The sequence below is a fragment of the Plectrocnemia conspersa genome, unplaced genomic scaffold, assembly GCF_051122295.1.
Source record: "Plectrocnemia conspersa isolate PC_06_02 unplaced genomic scaffold, ASM5112229v1 ptg000010l, whole genome shotgun sequence".
In the NCBI taxonomy this organism is placed as follows: domain Eukaryota; kingdom Metazoa; phylum Arthropoda; class Insecta; order Trichoptera; family Polycentropodidae; genus Plectrocnemia; species Plectrocnemia conspersa.
Genome location: NW_028277174.1, coordinates 25,976,958 through 25,994,242, shown reverse-complemented (window position 1 = coordinate 25,994,242; position 17,285 = coordinate 25,976,958). Strand labels below are relative to the sequence as shown.

Here is a 17,285-nt window from a genome sequence, read left to right as displayed (position 1 = left end):
TCTAAATAATAATTTGTTATGGTGTGACATTTATATAGACCGATCTAATAAAATACATAATGATAATCGAAACGATTTTTTTAACAAAATCAAGTACCACTAATTATTTTTTAATTATTTAATTTTATATGAAAAAAATATAATAACGATTTCTGTTAAAAGAATATACTATCAAAAATATAATTAATCCCTTTTGGTGCCCTAAAATATTCAAAGATGTCAGTAAGAGTCTGTTAAAGTCCCTGAAAAGCATGTGATATTATAACTTAACCACGTGATCACGATGCAGCGCTCGACATGCGTGTTAACCATAGAAATTGAACCGAGTTACTCGTTCTATCTCAGTTTGTGAAAAACCATATCATTATTCTCTCATTCTCGTCACTTAACACGCGAGAGAGCGAAAGGAGAAGTTCCTCAGCGCTCGCGCTCGAAAGAGCAGCTCCGACTTCGGTCCCTTTGACTCGGAAATAATGCCGACAATGTTCGGAAGCGCTCGAAGTTGGCCAAGTCGACAGAATTACCTCTACGTTATCTCCCATTTTCGGTTACCTCGGACAACAGCGGGCAGAATCGAACTAACCGAAGTAACCCACTATATTTTCCGTCCTTGGTCAGCCTTGGCCAACTTCCAGAGAGTGTAGTGCAGACATGATAGTATATAAGCGTGAATACAGCGTACTAAACTCGCTTTGATCAGAAACTTCCAATCAGAACTTAATACTTTTACCACTTCACTTCCGACTTGAACAAATACATATTGATTATTGCACACTTGTTTAATGTATTTTATTAGGGCAATTAAAAATGCTGAAGGTCTTAAAAACTTGGTTAATTGTAAGATTGGGATTTTTAAAGCATTTTTGACGTATGCTATAAATTATATGTTGCTGCATTATATATCAGTAGAAAAATTGTAAAGTTAATTTTTTAAAATAGATTTTGGCTTCGAAAATGAAGTGGTGATTAAAGAAGCCTTTGAATTATGTTGTATTCATTGACCTGTTACTTCTTATTTGTCCCTTTTATTGCATGTTGATCATGTTTATGGTTAAATAAAAAAGTGATCCGATGTATGACTACATAACAATAACGTGATTCGATATTATGATTCTTTGTTTTTTCTGTCCTTGATACAAAAATTTCTGTTGGAATTTTTCTCTAAAGGAGTACGGTTTCATCGGTATTAAAGTTTTGTTTAGAAGAACAGGACCCCTGTGTATTATTTGAGCAATCCTTAGGATTAATTCTCGTGAAGCTTTTTATATGATCTAATCCTCTTTTGCCTTGAAATATAATGTTGTATAGAAAATTTCGCTTTTAAATGTCTCAAGCAATGCTTGCTAAAAATTCAGTGTGCCATTCGATTTTTATTTATTCGTTAATATCCATTTAGGTTAATATTTCTAGCAACTTCAAACATGACATGTATATTTTTATCGATCCAATATTTGCATCTTTGATCTATTTTTCTTATACATTTTTGACAGGAATAGCTTTTAAAATTTGCGTAACACTTTATTTATAAAAAAATAACAAAACCGAAATCGTGTTTTAATAACCACAAAAAATATTTTTTAATACAATATCAAGACCACCCGTGACAGGTGCGACAAAATTTGTTATGAAGAATTGATAAAAGTGATTGCTGTTACGGTTTTAAATAACTTGAAAAAGGGTTCAGGACAACCCAAACAAAGTGTAATGCGATGGAATGCGCTGACAAGAACTTGAATCTTGGATTAAGCATTCTATTCAAAATTGTGTAGATATTTATACAAAATACACTGTTTCTTCTAAAAATCATCACTTTGGCAAGGTAAAAGAGGATTGAAAGGATGACAGACTTCTCAAAGGATATATATATATATGTGTATATACATCAAGCACAACACTGAACTTACTTCCACCGGGAACTTGTACTAAAAATTTATTTCAGACAACTCAACACAGAAACACTATTTTTAAGTTCATGTTTGAATTACATGTGCAGTTATTTTTTTATTTATTTATTTTCTTAACCGTTGCTTTGTTAAAGTTGATATTTCTAGCAACTTCATACAAGATGTATCTATTTTTTCAATCTAATATTTCAATCTTACTTTTCTTATTCATTTTTATTTTGATATACATAAAATTTTGTCCGAAATAGCTTTCCAAATTTGCGTAGCACAATTTTATTTTTCACAAAACAACAAAACAGAATCTGTATTAATAATTACAAAATTAAAAAAAAATAATACAACATCGGGATCACTCGTTACATTTGCGACGAAATTTGTCGCAATGACTTGCTAAAAGCTTATAAAAATAATTGCTTTATTTAAAGAAGATTTTGCTATTCGGCATCGGCGTAACACTCATTATACGGCTTAGCAACAAAAGAGTTCAAAATAACCTGAACAAAGCCTAAGAGTCGGTGCAAAATTCGATGGAATGGGTCGACAGTTGCAACGAAATTTGTCGCAAAGACTTGCTAAAAGCTTATAAAAATAATTGCTTTATTTGAAGAAGTTTTTGCTAGTCGTAGTTGGCGTGACACCCATTATACGGTTTAGTAACAAAAGGGCTCAAAACAACCTGGACAAAGTCCAAGGGTCGGTGCATAATGCAATGGAATGCGTCGACAAGTACCTGAATCCAAGTTTAAACATTTCATAAAAAATACACCATTGTCAATTCTACCGATAATTATAATAAATAAGGTAGATATTTATAAAAAATATACTGTTTTTTACTCAGTTATCACTTTGGCTAAGCAATAAAAAAATTAAAGGTAAATTTTTAAAGGATGTAGATAAAGCACAAGAGGCAACTATATATAAAATAACACCATATTATATGTTTATATGTTTGACATAGGTGTGCAATTTTTTTTTGATTTTTTTCTATTTTATCGATCCGATATTTTAATCTTTTTAAAAGACAAAATCAAAAATCAAACAAAACAAAAAATGTATCTTAATAATCACAAAATTAAAATTGTTATTACAAAGTCGGGACCACCCGTTATAGTTGTAACATTTTTTTTCACAATGACTCCTTAAACTAATTGTTTATTTTAGTTTCTAGCTCCTTGACGTTATCGTTACACCAAAGATACGGTTTAACTGTTTTTTCAGAAGGGTTCAGAACAATTTGAACAAAGTATAAGTGTCAATGCATCGGCATGTACACGAATACAAGAAAACACATTCTATAAAAATTACATTATGGCCAATTCTACAGATATTTATGAAAAATAGTATAGATATTTATAGCAAAGAATCTGTTTCTTCCCTGAATCATCGCTTTGGCTAGATTAGAGAAAATAGGAACGGCGCTGGACATCTTCTTAATGTGTAAAGGATATTTACATATATTTATTATATATCTAGCTGACCACCAAACATTTGCAGGTATTAAAAAAATAAAATGAAAAACAAATAAAAATATGCTCATTATTGCCAGAAACTTTTACTAAGAATATATTTTAATTAAAACTAAAGGAGAACCACTACTTCTGTTCCCATTTGGAACATACGAGATTTTAGCCAAACTTAAATAAACCTGAGCTACGTGGAAACAACCCTTATACATATGAGAATAGAAGCAGCTTTTTACTTAGACCAGATATGAAGAGCTTTACCCGATCTTTAAGACGACTTTGAGAACACGTGACACAAACAATGGTGAAAATTGAAATGTAAAAATATATACTAATAACTGAAAAAATTGAAAGGTCAATTTAAAAATTGTGTGAATTAAAAAAAAATATTTAATTAAAAACTTTATTTTTATAAAAAATATAAACAAGGTACACTACAATGCTGAAAACATTTTTGTAGCAATTTTAATCATTTTGTCTTTTTTTCGATAAGATTGAAAAAAATACATGTATAATATAAACTAAACATCAGTTTAAAGTAAATATAATATGTACTTTAAAATACTTGTATATGAATCATTCATAAAAATACAATCAAAAAATATTTATAGTACATAGTATTTCGTAAAAGTATTTTTTTTTTTTTATTTAAAAATAACGATTTCTAAAATATGTTATAGAAAAAATAGCAGAATTTTTTTTAGTTACAAAATGAAAATAGAAGAGTGCTATTAATTGGGCTTCTCAAAAATATCACAACTATTTTATATTATTTTACAAAACAATATATAATACGAATTACTTAAGGATATAATATATAATTTATCACATCTCTTGTGCTACTATTACATTTCTCCCCATCATATTTAGACATATTGCAACCCTTCCACTAATTTATTTTGTTATTATGTAATATTGATAGGTTTCCACTCTCAACAATGTTACCATGTTCTCAATGTGTCTCGTTAAATTGTTATTCGATACCATTGCCATTGTTATATCGTTCACGTGTAACGTATTTTCTACATATTTACTACCGACAAGAGGGTTCTCGGGTCGAATTTTATTTTTTAACCGACGAAACACAAAGCGACATATCGAATTTCGACGCTTTGTTATTCATCGACAAGTGAGAATGCCTTTCGAAAGAATAAACATAATAGCGAATGCTATACATTAAAGTAAGCTGTGAAAAAATACTATTCACATTACCTTAAAAATCCCGTTTGAGCCGCAAATAAATTACACCTGGCGTCGACACATACTCGTAAAAATTTATGATTGCAGTAATTATATAGAGAAAAAAATTATAGGGGCTTAGGTGTTGAGCCAGTGTGAGATTAGATCGCTGGCGTCTCAAAAATATTTAAATTTTAATAATTGGAACATTTTTAATACCATTGTTTGTTTAGATTAATAATAATTAAATATAAAAAAAAAACACTCACCTCAATATCAACGGTGCTGGCTCCATGGCAGTTCCAAATTCCAGGTTTTTTAACCCTGGAACTCCACACAGAATTAATCACTGAATTTATAACACCATTTTAGCACTTATTCACTATTCACTACACTGTTTCACTTTTAATTTCTTCAAACTTCAACTTCAGTCATATTTTTATGTCCATCTGTAAGTATAATAATAAAAAATACATTAATAAAGATTTATCTAAATCGGAATTTTTATATGAATGGCAAACATGATAAAGCATCTCCCACGCGCTAATGTTTCTATGTTCAACATGAGATTAGAATTTTATATACACATAATAATAGTAATTCATTAAAAATTATCAGAAAAATATGTGTGCGATAAGGAAAACTATGAATTTTTGGCATTGTGATAAATTTCAAGGTTACACTTTAATGTGACAGTTCTCACGTTTGCTTTATCATTATTCATGTACTATATAATATAGTAGTATATACAATATGTACACATTTCAACAAATTACTAAATATTTAAAAGCTAGACATGCAATAATGTTTCATAAAATCTATCGATTGCATTTTTTACAAGATTCTTAACTGACTAAAAATTTTGGTTAAAACCAGGACACTAAAATATCAGTGTTACTTCAATGTAACTCCTGGAATTTAAACCTATTTACTATGTAGTATATAAATATCTATTACAGGTACATACTTGTTACTAGACTGTAAAATAATTGCCATTTGTTACTATGCATTGTGTTTTTTTTTTTACTTGCATTAGTCTATAGGTTGTAAGTTTGCAATTTACATACTCTAATGAATTTAATTTAAGGGTTTTCTAATTATAAAATATATTTTCAAACACAAACCATAGAGTAGTAAATTAGCTGTGTAAAACCCTTCGAGTATAAGTAATCTTCATCTGCACGACGCGTACTTCACAAATATATAAAAAATATTACGATTGTAGCAATCTACTATGATCACAATCCTCAGATGTGGGAAATCAATATATGAAAAATCAATATAAAAAACAACACCAACCGTAGCAACACAAAACATTCTTTGATAAACAAATGAATGGATTGAGTAAAAAATAAACTAGTTATTTTTTAAATATAATATATATGAATAGTATAAAAGGTATAAATACCTTAATAATAAATTCTTATTACATATTAAGTGATACTAAACATATATTTTGTGGTAAAATTATTGGGGCAAGACTTTAACTATTAATTTACTTGTTTTGTCGGCTCAACATACAAAAAAAGAGTTATGAATATCCGCGCGGATGTCCATTAACGGTATCTATTAAATGTGCTTAAGCAATCTGCATTAAAGCAGTTGTATGTTACTTAAAAAATAACGCCACTGAGCATTTTGCATCTTTAAGATAATAACTACCATTTTCGAATGTAGATAACTGAATCTACTACACAAAAATAAAGGGTCTGGTTTTGTCATCTGCATTTTATTTTATTTTTATTTGACCTCAATGAGTTGACAGATTTACCTAATGCATCATGATGATCGTTTTACCAATAATAGTCATACAATAAACAATTAAAGGAACAATTATGATGCACACCTAAAATAGATAAGCACTTTCCTACAATTTATTTTCCAGCTCCTCGTAGCTATCGCCAAAAACATCTTTGTGTTTGGTAAGCTATCCAGATTTTAGCGTATATCAAGCGTTGACGTCCTTGCCGCGTCAGGCTAGAATAAGGGACGCGACCGCGACTCTCTAGGCACTCTAAAACTCGCACGGATTGTCGACGCCACTTCTTAGCAACTTAAAACAAAAAGTGCTTCATTGAGTAGAGGCTACGTCGAAAATGCAATGAATTGAATCCTAACACCCAAAGGATCTAGAGCTATAATATATAATATTGTACGTTAGATTTACCCTATTTCTCAGGAGTATAATGTGTACTTACACACTTTCGTTAAAAAATCTCGTCTAGAACATAACCACATCACTTCGCTTAAGACTTGGAATAGCGTGAATTCAGTCGATCTTGAAATAAGTGGAGCTACGCCAAATCGAACAATATGATCACTCTTAATCTCCAAGAATTCAATTTTACCTTTGGAAGGACTTTGATCCTACGGCAAGAACAGATACGAATCACTTTTTCACAAAAACTGTCTGTTAAAAAGAGAGGCCTAAATATTTTATTTTTTGTAAAAATCATTTCAATGTAAATTAGTATTTTGATGTTAAAATTAATGTATTGATTTAAAACATACTTTAAATAAATTCTAAGAATTACAGCAAAAATTGTGGAATATTTTATGATTTTTTTAATAGCTAATTACAATAATTTAATGACTTTTAACAAATATTTTCAATAAAATGTTTTAATGTTTCACGTTAAAATTTAAAGATAGCTATTTTTACTTTTACACAAATGTATTAAATATTACATTACAAAAAGTTTGAAACCATCTAACTACTACAATAAAGTAAATAAAGGATTATTCATCACAAACACGGTTATTAATCTGATTTAGAAAATAAAAAATGAGTTCAAGAATTTCACTGAAGAATCATAAATTTCATACACATCTTGATATTTTTCGGAATACCCTAAGACAGTAAGTAAAACTATGCCTAATCTGATTTATTTAAGAATAAAAATTAGTGTTATTTGTATGCGACTATGACTTTCGCAGAAAGTCCGTTTTTTCAGGGCTTCGAAGGACCAGCGAAACATTTATATAACTGCTTAAATCTTTTATACATATTTAATAACAATGCCTGCATCCAAACTGCACGATTTTTGTATAAGAACAAGCAAGAAATTCGCATTTATTTTGATCCAAGCATCTGGGCTATTAAAATAGTTTTACTTCCAAATATGTCCCAAATAAATTAAAACACGTTTTTAGTGGAAATTGCATGATAGAATAATTACTGATTACTAGCGCCTCTACAAATGTATAACATATAAAAGAAATACACTAAGAAACATTTTTAATTTAACATTTGATAGCTGAAGTAGTTTTTATTGATTTTAAATCCTCATATATATAAACAAATACATATTTAAGAATCTTTAATTAATATATCACAAAAATCTGTTATATATGTATGTATATATGGACAGGTACATTTTTATTAAATTGGATCTATACAAATAATACTACAATACTTATCGACTTTATTTGTAGACAATTTAGTCTAATTCTATTATCAACATTTCAGTTATAAATCCGCTGTTAGTCAGGGTTTTTAATTATAATATATAACATACTATTGAGCGTGTATGGTCAGCTTTATCCCGTGAAAAAGTTGTAGCACAATTTCTCCGGTCGCAGATAAATCGTGTCCTTGCGCGTAAATTGACTGTCATTATCGGCGGGGCGTAATTAAATTCGACGGGTTACCATATAACATTCCGAGCGCATATATGCATAGCGTGAGCGATTGGAGTGTGAAAATACCGCTGCAATTAATCTTTGCGCGGGCCTCGGGCTCACTAAGTACTTGGCGCACGTCATAGAAATGCAATGTTCTACCGCAATTTTTATTTAATAAATACTTAATTAATAGATAACTATTTAAAATATATTTAATTCGCATGTAGTTCATATCAATCATGTGGCATTATCATTTCAGTTTGTAATTTTATTAAAAGCCCAATCGACCTACACCGCTTTTAAATTACACAAAATTGCCGATGTACTCCCCGTCTCGCTCTTACGTATAAGCGATGCTGTTCAACTTTATTTTTTATGCTTTCAGTGTTCTTCTTATTTCGCTTAAATCGCATCAGCTGTTGTAATTACGTTCGGATTCGTGTTTTTAATTATTTAATGCGCCATCAGATGGGAATTGTAGTGTCCGGCAGACTACTGTATGTTGTAAATATTTAATGTTTTGCTAACTGTGGTTACGACATGTTTGGATTAGGCGTGCTTTTGCACTAAAATTTCACACGTTTATGTACTTAAAATGTGTTTATGCGATTAGTGAATGATATATATGTAAAAGCAACATTCTACTATAAAAAATAAGTAAAATTCTTAACTGGTTCGTCATATATAATCTACGCTTGAAAAAGTATTGATCTTATTTATCTATCACATACGCAATAATCTTTTAATAGAAATCTAATGCATCACGATTGCCAAAATTCGTCATTATTTTAAATTATTTATATAATTTTCTAAGCGTGACAAAACACGTCGTCTCTACTTAGCTCCCAAATACAAACTACGATTATAATGTGGATGACAATTGATATACCAATCATAGACAGTGTTTCTAACGTAAGACATAAATGAAAAATCTTACCTAAAAGCTAATAGCACGCGAGGTTAAAAAATCGTTGTTATTTTTAGATCACACATTGGGCATGGATCCATAGGTAAAAATAAGTTTCAAAAGCCAATGATAATATTTTTGTTATCATTTGCTACATTGTATACAACTCAGATCCATTGTAGCTATTCTTTAATCGTATCTTCTGATCGTGCTGGCATAGGCCAGGCAGTCTAATTACCGCAATTTAGATCTCGATTTTTCTTGCGAATATTTTTTGATACGCGTGTTTAATTACCCAAACTAATTTAATGTTTATTACTGTTTTCATTCACTTTAATATTTCTCTATCAAAATTTAGTATGATACTTGCGTTATGAAGTAATTTTACGGTTCAATTTCGATTCTGATCTTAAGAGTATCGCCTTTGTTGCGTATCGTTAAACGGCGATAACGCACAATATCACGTGATGGACCTGTTTTCTTTGGCATGAGTCTGAACGTTGGACTTTTTATATCTAGATTGCGTATTCCTTTTATCTTGTCAGCCCATCCATTAGAATCAGAACGTCTAAAATCGAACCGCTTCTTAAAAGTTTATTACTTCATCTTTATTCAAAAATATATTTCTTTAAACTGTTGTTGACCGGCTAATTGCAGTGCGAAACGAACTGAGCAGTAACTTTCTTTCTGCCGAACCCTTCCGGGCAATTAGCGATGCGTATGTATTTTTTCCTTTAAAAAATACTTCGACTTGTGCGGTCTCATATTTTTGCAATGCGAAATCTGTAATTGAGCATGGCCGAGTGATAACTCTATCTCAAATTTGTAGTGTCGCGTTACATCACAAGGGGTTGATTAACGATATTAAAGACCGAGAATAAAAAACAAACGCTGATTCGCGATATCTGATTACAATAACATTGTATAGGCTCACTCTAAAAACAGACGTGCTCAAACTTCTTGTTACAGTTTTTTTTATTATCGTTTTATCTGGCTGGTTAATTGAATTCTAATCCAGTCTATTAATCAGACTCAATTAATGCGTTGAACGGCAATGGTTTTTTTATAAGATCTATTTTTAAATGTCTGTCTGTTCTTAAAAATGCGAAGTAAACTTCAGTTTGATTTATTTTTAAATCTATATATGAGTTTTGACCTTACAAATATATGAACTTATGTACAAATTTCTGCGATAAAAAATAAGAAGCGAATGAAAAATGTATGTAACGATTCTGTAATGATAAACAATAAGATAATGAGTACGGCTAGGGGAATATTAAAGGGAAAAATGACATGTATTAAAAACAATGAGTTACTATTTAGTCCTTTAGTAAAAAATTATCTTTTTTACATTAATAATAAAAATGTAGGTTTTTCCTTTTAGCTTAAATTTTTGGGCTGTGACTTTTAGACCTAGATCAATGTAATATTTATCTAGTTTTTGAAGTTGTTTTTTTAAATAATTCATTATAAAATTTAGAAAAAAGTCAACAATCAATTATAGTTGTGTCATTTTGATTAATAGCTATTTACTATTTTTCAGAATAAAAATTTTAAAAACAATATTAGCATACGGTTAGAATAAATATTTAGGATGATCAAAATTAAAACAATGAATGCTCAAAATTATATTATTCAGGGTCAGAATAAATATCAAATGAAATAAAAATTGCATATAATCAGAATAAAAATAAAGGACGAGCATGTGAATTAATTAAATATTACACTATTTATAAATATAAATAGGTAATAAATTATTTATTTTAGAAATATTTTATGAAGTGTCATTCTTGCACCTAAACAGGTTAATGCGAAGAAACATTAACAGAAAATTGAATATCCTATGAATAACTCTCAACAAATATATTTAGTTGTATGTAGGACACAAAGGTATTTAGAGACACAAAAGAAGGGGGAATAACGACGGAGCGGCGGCGGAGAGCACGCTTGGCTTGTTGTGTTAGCACTTTACCGACTGGCAGTTTCACTATTATACTTATGCTAAATACCGACACTTTTTTCTGCGCAAATCTTCGCAAATATATCTCTTGATACGATCCGATATTTTCTAGACATGCTATTGAAATTAAAATTAAAAAATACAAAATATATGTAAATTAATTTTTTTTTAAAATAGCCCTTTGTATACGTCTAAATATTTTTTTTTCTGAAAATAAAATTTTAATTCATACATATATTTAATTATGTCGTAAAAAGTTAAAATAAAACACTAAACATAAATTTTTAGTTCGACATGGAAACTGTATACAAAATAAGCCAATTGGTGTCCGCAGTATTTAACGTTCAGGACGCCAATTGATGCGACCGGTAGGTAAAGTGTTAACATCTGACAATGTTGCAAGTCCAACCAATGATGATAATGAATTGTCTGCATGTAAATGAGAGATCGTTCAGTTGTATATTCAGCATTACAGCAATAACAACACCATAAAAAATTGATTTTGACCATCTGTCGAAATAATTCTTACTATTTAATATAAATTCCGTCCAACTAATACAAATTTGCAGCATCTAATTATATTCTGATTTTTTAATATAAATTCTGACCCATGTGATAAAAATTCTGACCACAACGGTATTAAAATTTTGATCCAAAATATTCGAGCATTTATTTAGTAGCTGAAAGATTTCTCTCTCAAAAATATCTGGGAGCTGATTTGATTTACACTATTTTTTAAAGCTCTAAACAAAGCATACTATGGAAGTGCAATGTCCGACTATCTTGTGGATGTACTAAAACATCGAGTCTCTAGAAACATATGATTTGACATTGTAAAATAAGAAATATTTATATTGTCTAAATTTTAAATAATATCAAAGTAACAGCAAACATTCAAATTTAAACATTTAAAAAACGGTCCTTATTTTATCATTACAACAGTTTTCAATATACTTTTTTTTAATTTCTTGCTTTTTGTTTGTGTTATTTATGCGTTGCGCTGTTTTGTCGTTGAATAGTTTAATCTTGCGCTATTTTCGCGCGCTTTTGCCCTGCGACCTTTTGACGTGACACTAATTTGGCCGCTTTATGTCAATTACTTCCTTCAGGCCGGTCAATTGTAAGCATTACTTAGTGAATTCGATAGTTTTAAATGGTGGCAGCAGCTGTACTATGCCATGATCATTGCCAACTAACGATGTTATACCGAATCAACTTTTCATAGTAAGTTATGAGTTGTTTGATATAAATAATGTAATAAATCGCAAGCAGAAATTCGTTTAATTTATGCGGCACCATAGTATCGAGATGTTTATGTGATAACGTAGATAAAATCGCGCATCAAGAATAGAATCAACTTTCAGTGAAAGATGCATCTTTGATTCAATGTGAAAAAAGTGGTTACGGAGATTTAGATAGAGAAGTGTTGATATAAAATACATCAAAATTTCGACTTCAAATATTTTGCACTATAACAATATCAACTAAATCAAGAGGCAAACAACATGAAACAGTTTCGCCATATATTTACCAGCTATCTCAAATATTTAGTTGTTAGCGTTTGATCTCGATAGTTCTAATCTCAGTTTCCATCTGAGCATCGCCTTTAATGAACGTTCCGCGTTCGAGTTCACGTTCCTTCGATAATACGATCCAAATCAATACCCATTGAGAAATTGCTTAAGTACTGCCATGTTTTAATAAATACTCCACGTGTTACCCTTATCAGTATTCATCAAAGTACAAAAAAAAGAGAAATTAAATAACAGAAGGAGGCGAAGCAATAAACGGGCTGACGCCTAAGAAAAACACTTCAAACGGACGCTGTTAAAAATAACCGAAAAGCACTTGACCATGAATTTTTAACGGCAACCAATAAACCATAGCAGATACAAGGAGAAAATGTAGCCTGATATATTTTCTAAAATCGGCACGTAAATATTGATCGAATTCCTTTTGATGGGCTCGCTCGAGATGGAGATTCGACGAAAAAAAGCGCTACTATAAAAGTGAAACATGAAAGCGGTATTTAAGGCGAACGGTGAAAGATGTAAATCAAAAGTTATGCGGGTCTTGTAGAGTATGTACGTACGATCTGATAGAAGAACCTAACTTTCAAGTGTATCCTAGTATTTTTTTAAATAAAAATACATTGTAAATACATATAAAATATTCATACAAAATGTAAAGCGATTATCAATCGAGAATGTTTAATATATCTATATATATAATAAATAAAGAAATTAGCATAATAAACTATAATCTTATTAAGACAATAATTTTTAAAATAATTCATATAGAGAGGAACGCCACATCGACGTGAAATATCATTATTTGTACTTGAAAGCTATAATAAAATAAATTAATAAATACTGCAGGTCATAAAATCAATCATTTAGTTATTTCTAAAGGCAATTTTGCCTCCTAAGAAGCAATTTCTAATCTAAACAATTCAGATTAGAAACAGATTATGTAAAGATCATAATACTATTTAACTTTTACCTTACTTTATTCTTATCCTATCCATACAAATAAAAAGTATTTTATTTATATAGATAATAGTATAAGTATTTTTGATATGTAAAAATTTGCGCTGAATTGAAATTGTACAAAAATATATACATAGGAAATAATCATATTTTAACTTAAATAATTTTTTTTTTATACTTATTTTACTAATAATATACGCATTTACATTCATAGTTTCTAGTAATAGTTTCTAACAATTCATGCACAAATTGTATAATAAACTGAAAATATAATTTTCATAAAAATACAATATTTCATCAATTATATATTATTTGAAATCTCTGCGTGTTTTACTATTATTTAATATAATATTAATTCAAGCTTTTTATGATGTATACTAAGTGTACATGTAATATTATAATGTGAAAACCTCAAAACATACATATTTTACTTGCATAATAAATTATAAAAATATAATTTTGCCGTTTTTTCAACAATAGTTGATATGTTTTGACTTTGACTAATATAATAAAAAATATTATGTGATAATATTTGTGTTATTCTAATTTAAAAATAACTTATTTTAACACAATTTAAGAAAAAGCGTAGTCAGTAAGGTGTTAGCTTAGAGGCAACGGGTTCGAGCCCCGGCAGCAGACTCTAATTTGTATTTATTAAAATGCGTTAATATTAACCGTTTGAGGAGTATTACCGTACGTGTACGGCGGTCAATCTTTCACTATTTTGAGGTACCCCAGATAGTTATATATTTACATATATAACTGAAGAAATTAATTTTTTTTTGTAAATGATTTCTATACAAAATAATACCAATAAAGTGCGAAATAAATTAACATAACCAAAAATAGTTTTATAAAAAATATTGAAAGTCTCTGTATTGATATAAAAATCTACAGAAACTGAATGTTATATAATAAATATGTAAAATAAATTAATAAAATTTAATATTAGAAAAGTGTTAAAATAAATCAAAGCAATAAAACTAATAGTATCACTAAATTTTTTTATTAGTATTTACTATAAATGCAATATTAAATGGTAATAAATAAATAACAACAGAAATAATTATAGAACTATACGGAAAATTAACTGACTCCCAGATGTATACTAACTAATTAACTCACTACTTAAAGGATTAAAAACCGGCCACACGTACAAAGTGACAGCTATTAATTAATTTGTAATTAATTAAATAAATCTGGTGTTTAATATTTACCCAGTTAGCACGGATTTACCCCGTTGTAATGCATTGGCCTTATGCCTGTCAAGTTACAGCGAAAGATTATTTAAATTTATAAAAAAATACAGTGCACACCACCGAGACCAAGGGATTTTTTCGTTTCGTAAGAAAAAAGTTAATCTTAAGGTTGTAATGAAATTCAGATATGTGGTTTATAATATTACAGCTTAGATCGTTATAATTCATTCTATCTCAAGATTTAATTTGTGAATAGCTTATTTACACCTAATATCTTAAACTAATTAATTAAAGTTGAAATAACAGATTGAACATATAAAATTAATAATACATATATACCGGTATTTTAGTATTAAAAAACTGGCCAGAATATCGTGATTTGTATTATTTTACGGGTTTTGGAAGCCGAAAATGTGTACTTTGCTTTACTTTGTAGTTAGGTTAGGTTAGGTTAAGCCGCTGCAGTAGTATTTTATTGAAAGTTAGAAAATAATTACATGTTTGGTAATTAAATATTAATATGTACGGTGGATGAGGCACCACCGCCGCTGTCTTCCTGTCGAAGTCCAGCAAACAAATGTGGTGTCATCCGCCGCTAATTTTTGGTCATAATGAATGAATAAATAAATATTATATATACATAAATAGGCCACCATCAGTACAAATTATTAAATAATAAAAAAAAACTTGAACAAAGTAATATTAAAGAAAAACATATAGTTTTTTGCTGTAGTTAATTTTCATACTAAGAATCTAGATTCCTGAGTCTTAAGCAATTTTTTGTAACGTTTTTTTACACTAAGAGTTTATATTTATATTAAAAAAAATATTTATGTATTATACAAAAAATACGAATTAATAAAATAAAAATATTTAATTTGCTAAAAAAATGTTCCTAAAAAATCAAAAATATATAATAATAAAATACATTTATGGACATTAAAAATAGCATAGAATTGAATATATAAATATAGTTATCTTGTATTTGTGACAAAAATTGTGAAATTCTAGTTGTTTATTGCTATTTAGTAGCATTATAAAGCATCGCTATCCACTGCTCCAATATATCATTTCTGATGAAATATTACGCCTCGTTATTTCACACAAGATGTTTTTTTACTATCAAATTTTGGCATAAATTGAAAGATTTATACTACATACATATTATTACACGTTAAATGTGATAACATATTATACGCTCAATAATTTAAAGCCCGGGGCAATCGCTCGATCGATTCGTGTCGGTTCTAATAATCACACATAACTAAAATTATTCATCATAACGAATCGCTCAAATTCCAGTTTAACTGCTTAACGTTAATGAATTGATCGTTCCGTAATTAATAAAAATAATCACGTATCATTCTCAGAAGCTACTACCATCGGCGCTAAAGCTACAAACTGCCCAGTCACTATAGATGACTATCTTGTCATTTATTAAAAAGAAAAAAATCATTAAGCATGCATTTTTCATCATCAACGTTCAACACCGTAAGAAATTATTAATTTGAAGCTTGTCATTCAATGAAGTACTATTTATAGACGAGTTAAAAATATGTTTTGATAGCAATTTCCATTCATAAGCTTATCTGCCAGAATGTTTTATTTAATAGTACAAAATTCCTACTATACCACCTACTCTATAATGTGTTTCATCAACCACGACCTTCTTTGGATATTCAATAATGGAAGATTTATCTCACGAGTGAGGCGTTTGGTTTTATTGAAGATCTCGCGGATAAAAACCCGGAGGCTGGACAAACTATGTTGCCATCAATCTGGCGGATGAAAGAGCCTCGAGGAAAACGAGAGTGAGGGTAAATTCTTTACAGAATAACACAGTTAAATAATTACAATCTTTGATAAAACAAACATAGCGATATTATATCCGTTACAATTGTTACTTAGGTTGGTTTTGCGCTCCAAGCGTTTATATACAAAATATATAGCGAAAAACGATAATAGATTAACCCACGCATAGTGTTTTTTGCCTATTATTATTATATACTAATAAAATATAAGATAATAAACGTGTGTGGTATAAATTTAAATGTTTTTTTGCATAAAGAAGCGATTTTATAAATGAATTATATTTTAGTTCATGTCGTTTTGATACACCTGTTAGATTTTAACAAGAAAGTGATTTGACTACACTTGTAATGATAAAATCGCGATGAAATCTTAATCAGAGAGAGCATTTAAAAAGCAATGGATGGTACTTAGATCGTATCATTGTTGCTGGATGATTGCTTAGGGCATTAAACAAAATGAAAGACATGAAATGTGTATAAGTATTGTGGGTTTATTATTATAATTAAAAAAAAATAATAATTGAAAATCATAAGTCGTGATTTAATGCAAAAAAAATGTATTATCATGCCATATAAAATAATATGTAAAATTAAGCTGTCATAACAAATTATGGATCATTTAATAACATGTGTTGTGGAAGAGTTTTGTTATATAGTATATATATATATATATTATTATTAAGAATAATCTTTAGCTATTCCTAATTCGTAATCAATAAGTAATAACAGTCAAAGGATATGCTTTATTT

At 29.1% G+C, this 17,285-nt stretch overlaps 1 protein-coding gene across 2 annotated transcripts in view; it reads right to left on the bottom strand.

Moving 5' to 3' along the window:
* loh (thrombospondin type 1 domain containing lonely heart) overlaps positions 1-17,285 on the bottom strand; it is a 263,706-nt gene that overhangs the window by 207,023 nt on the left and 39,398 nt on the right. For both annotated transcript variants that reach the window (XM_088194947.1, XM_088194948.1), the window contains exon 3: positions 4,816-4,995. In XM_088194947.1, the coding sequence (XP_088051073.1) occupies positions 4,816-4,841 (26 nt within the window). In that variant the 5' untranslated portion in view covers positions 4,842-4,995. The remainder of the gene's footprint in view (positions 1-4,815; positions 4,996-17,285) is intronic.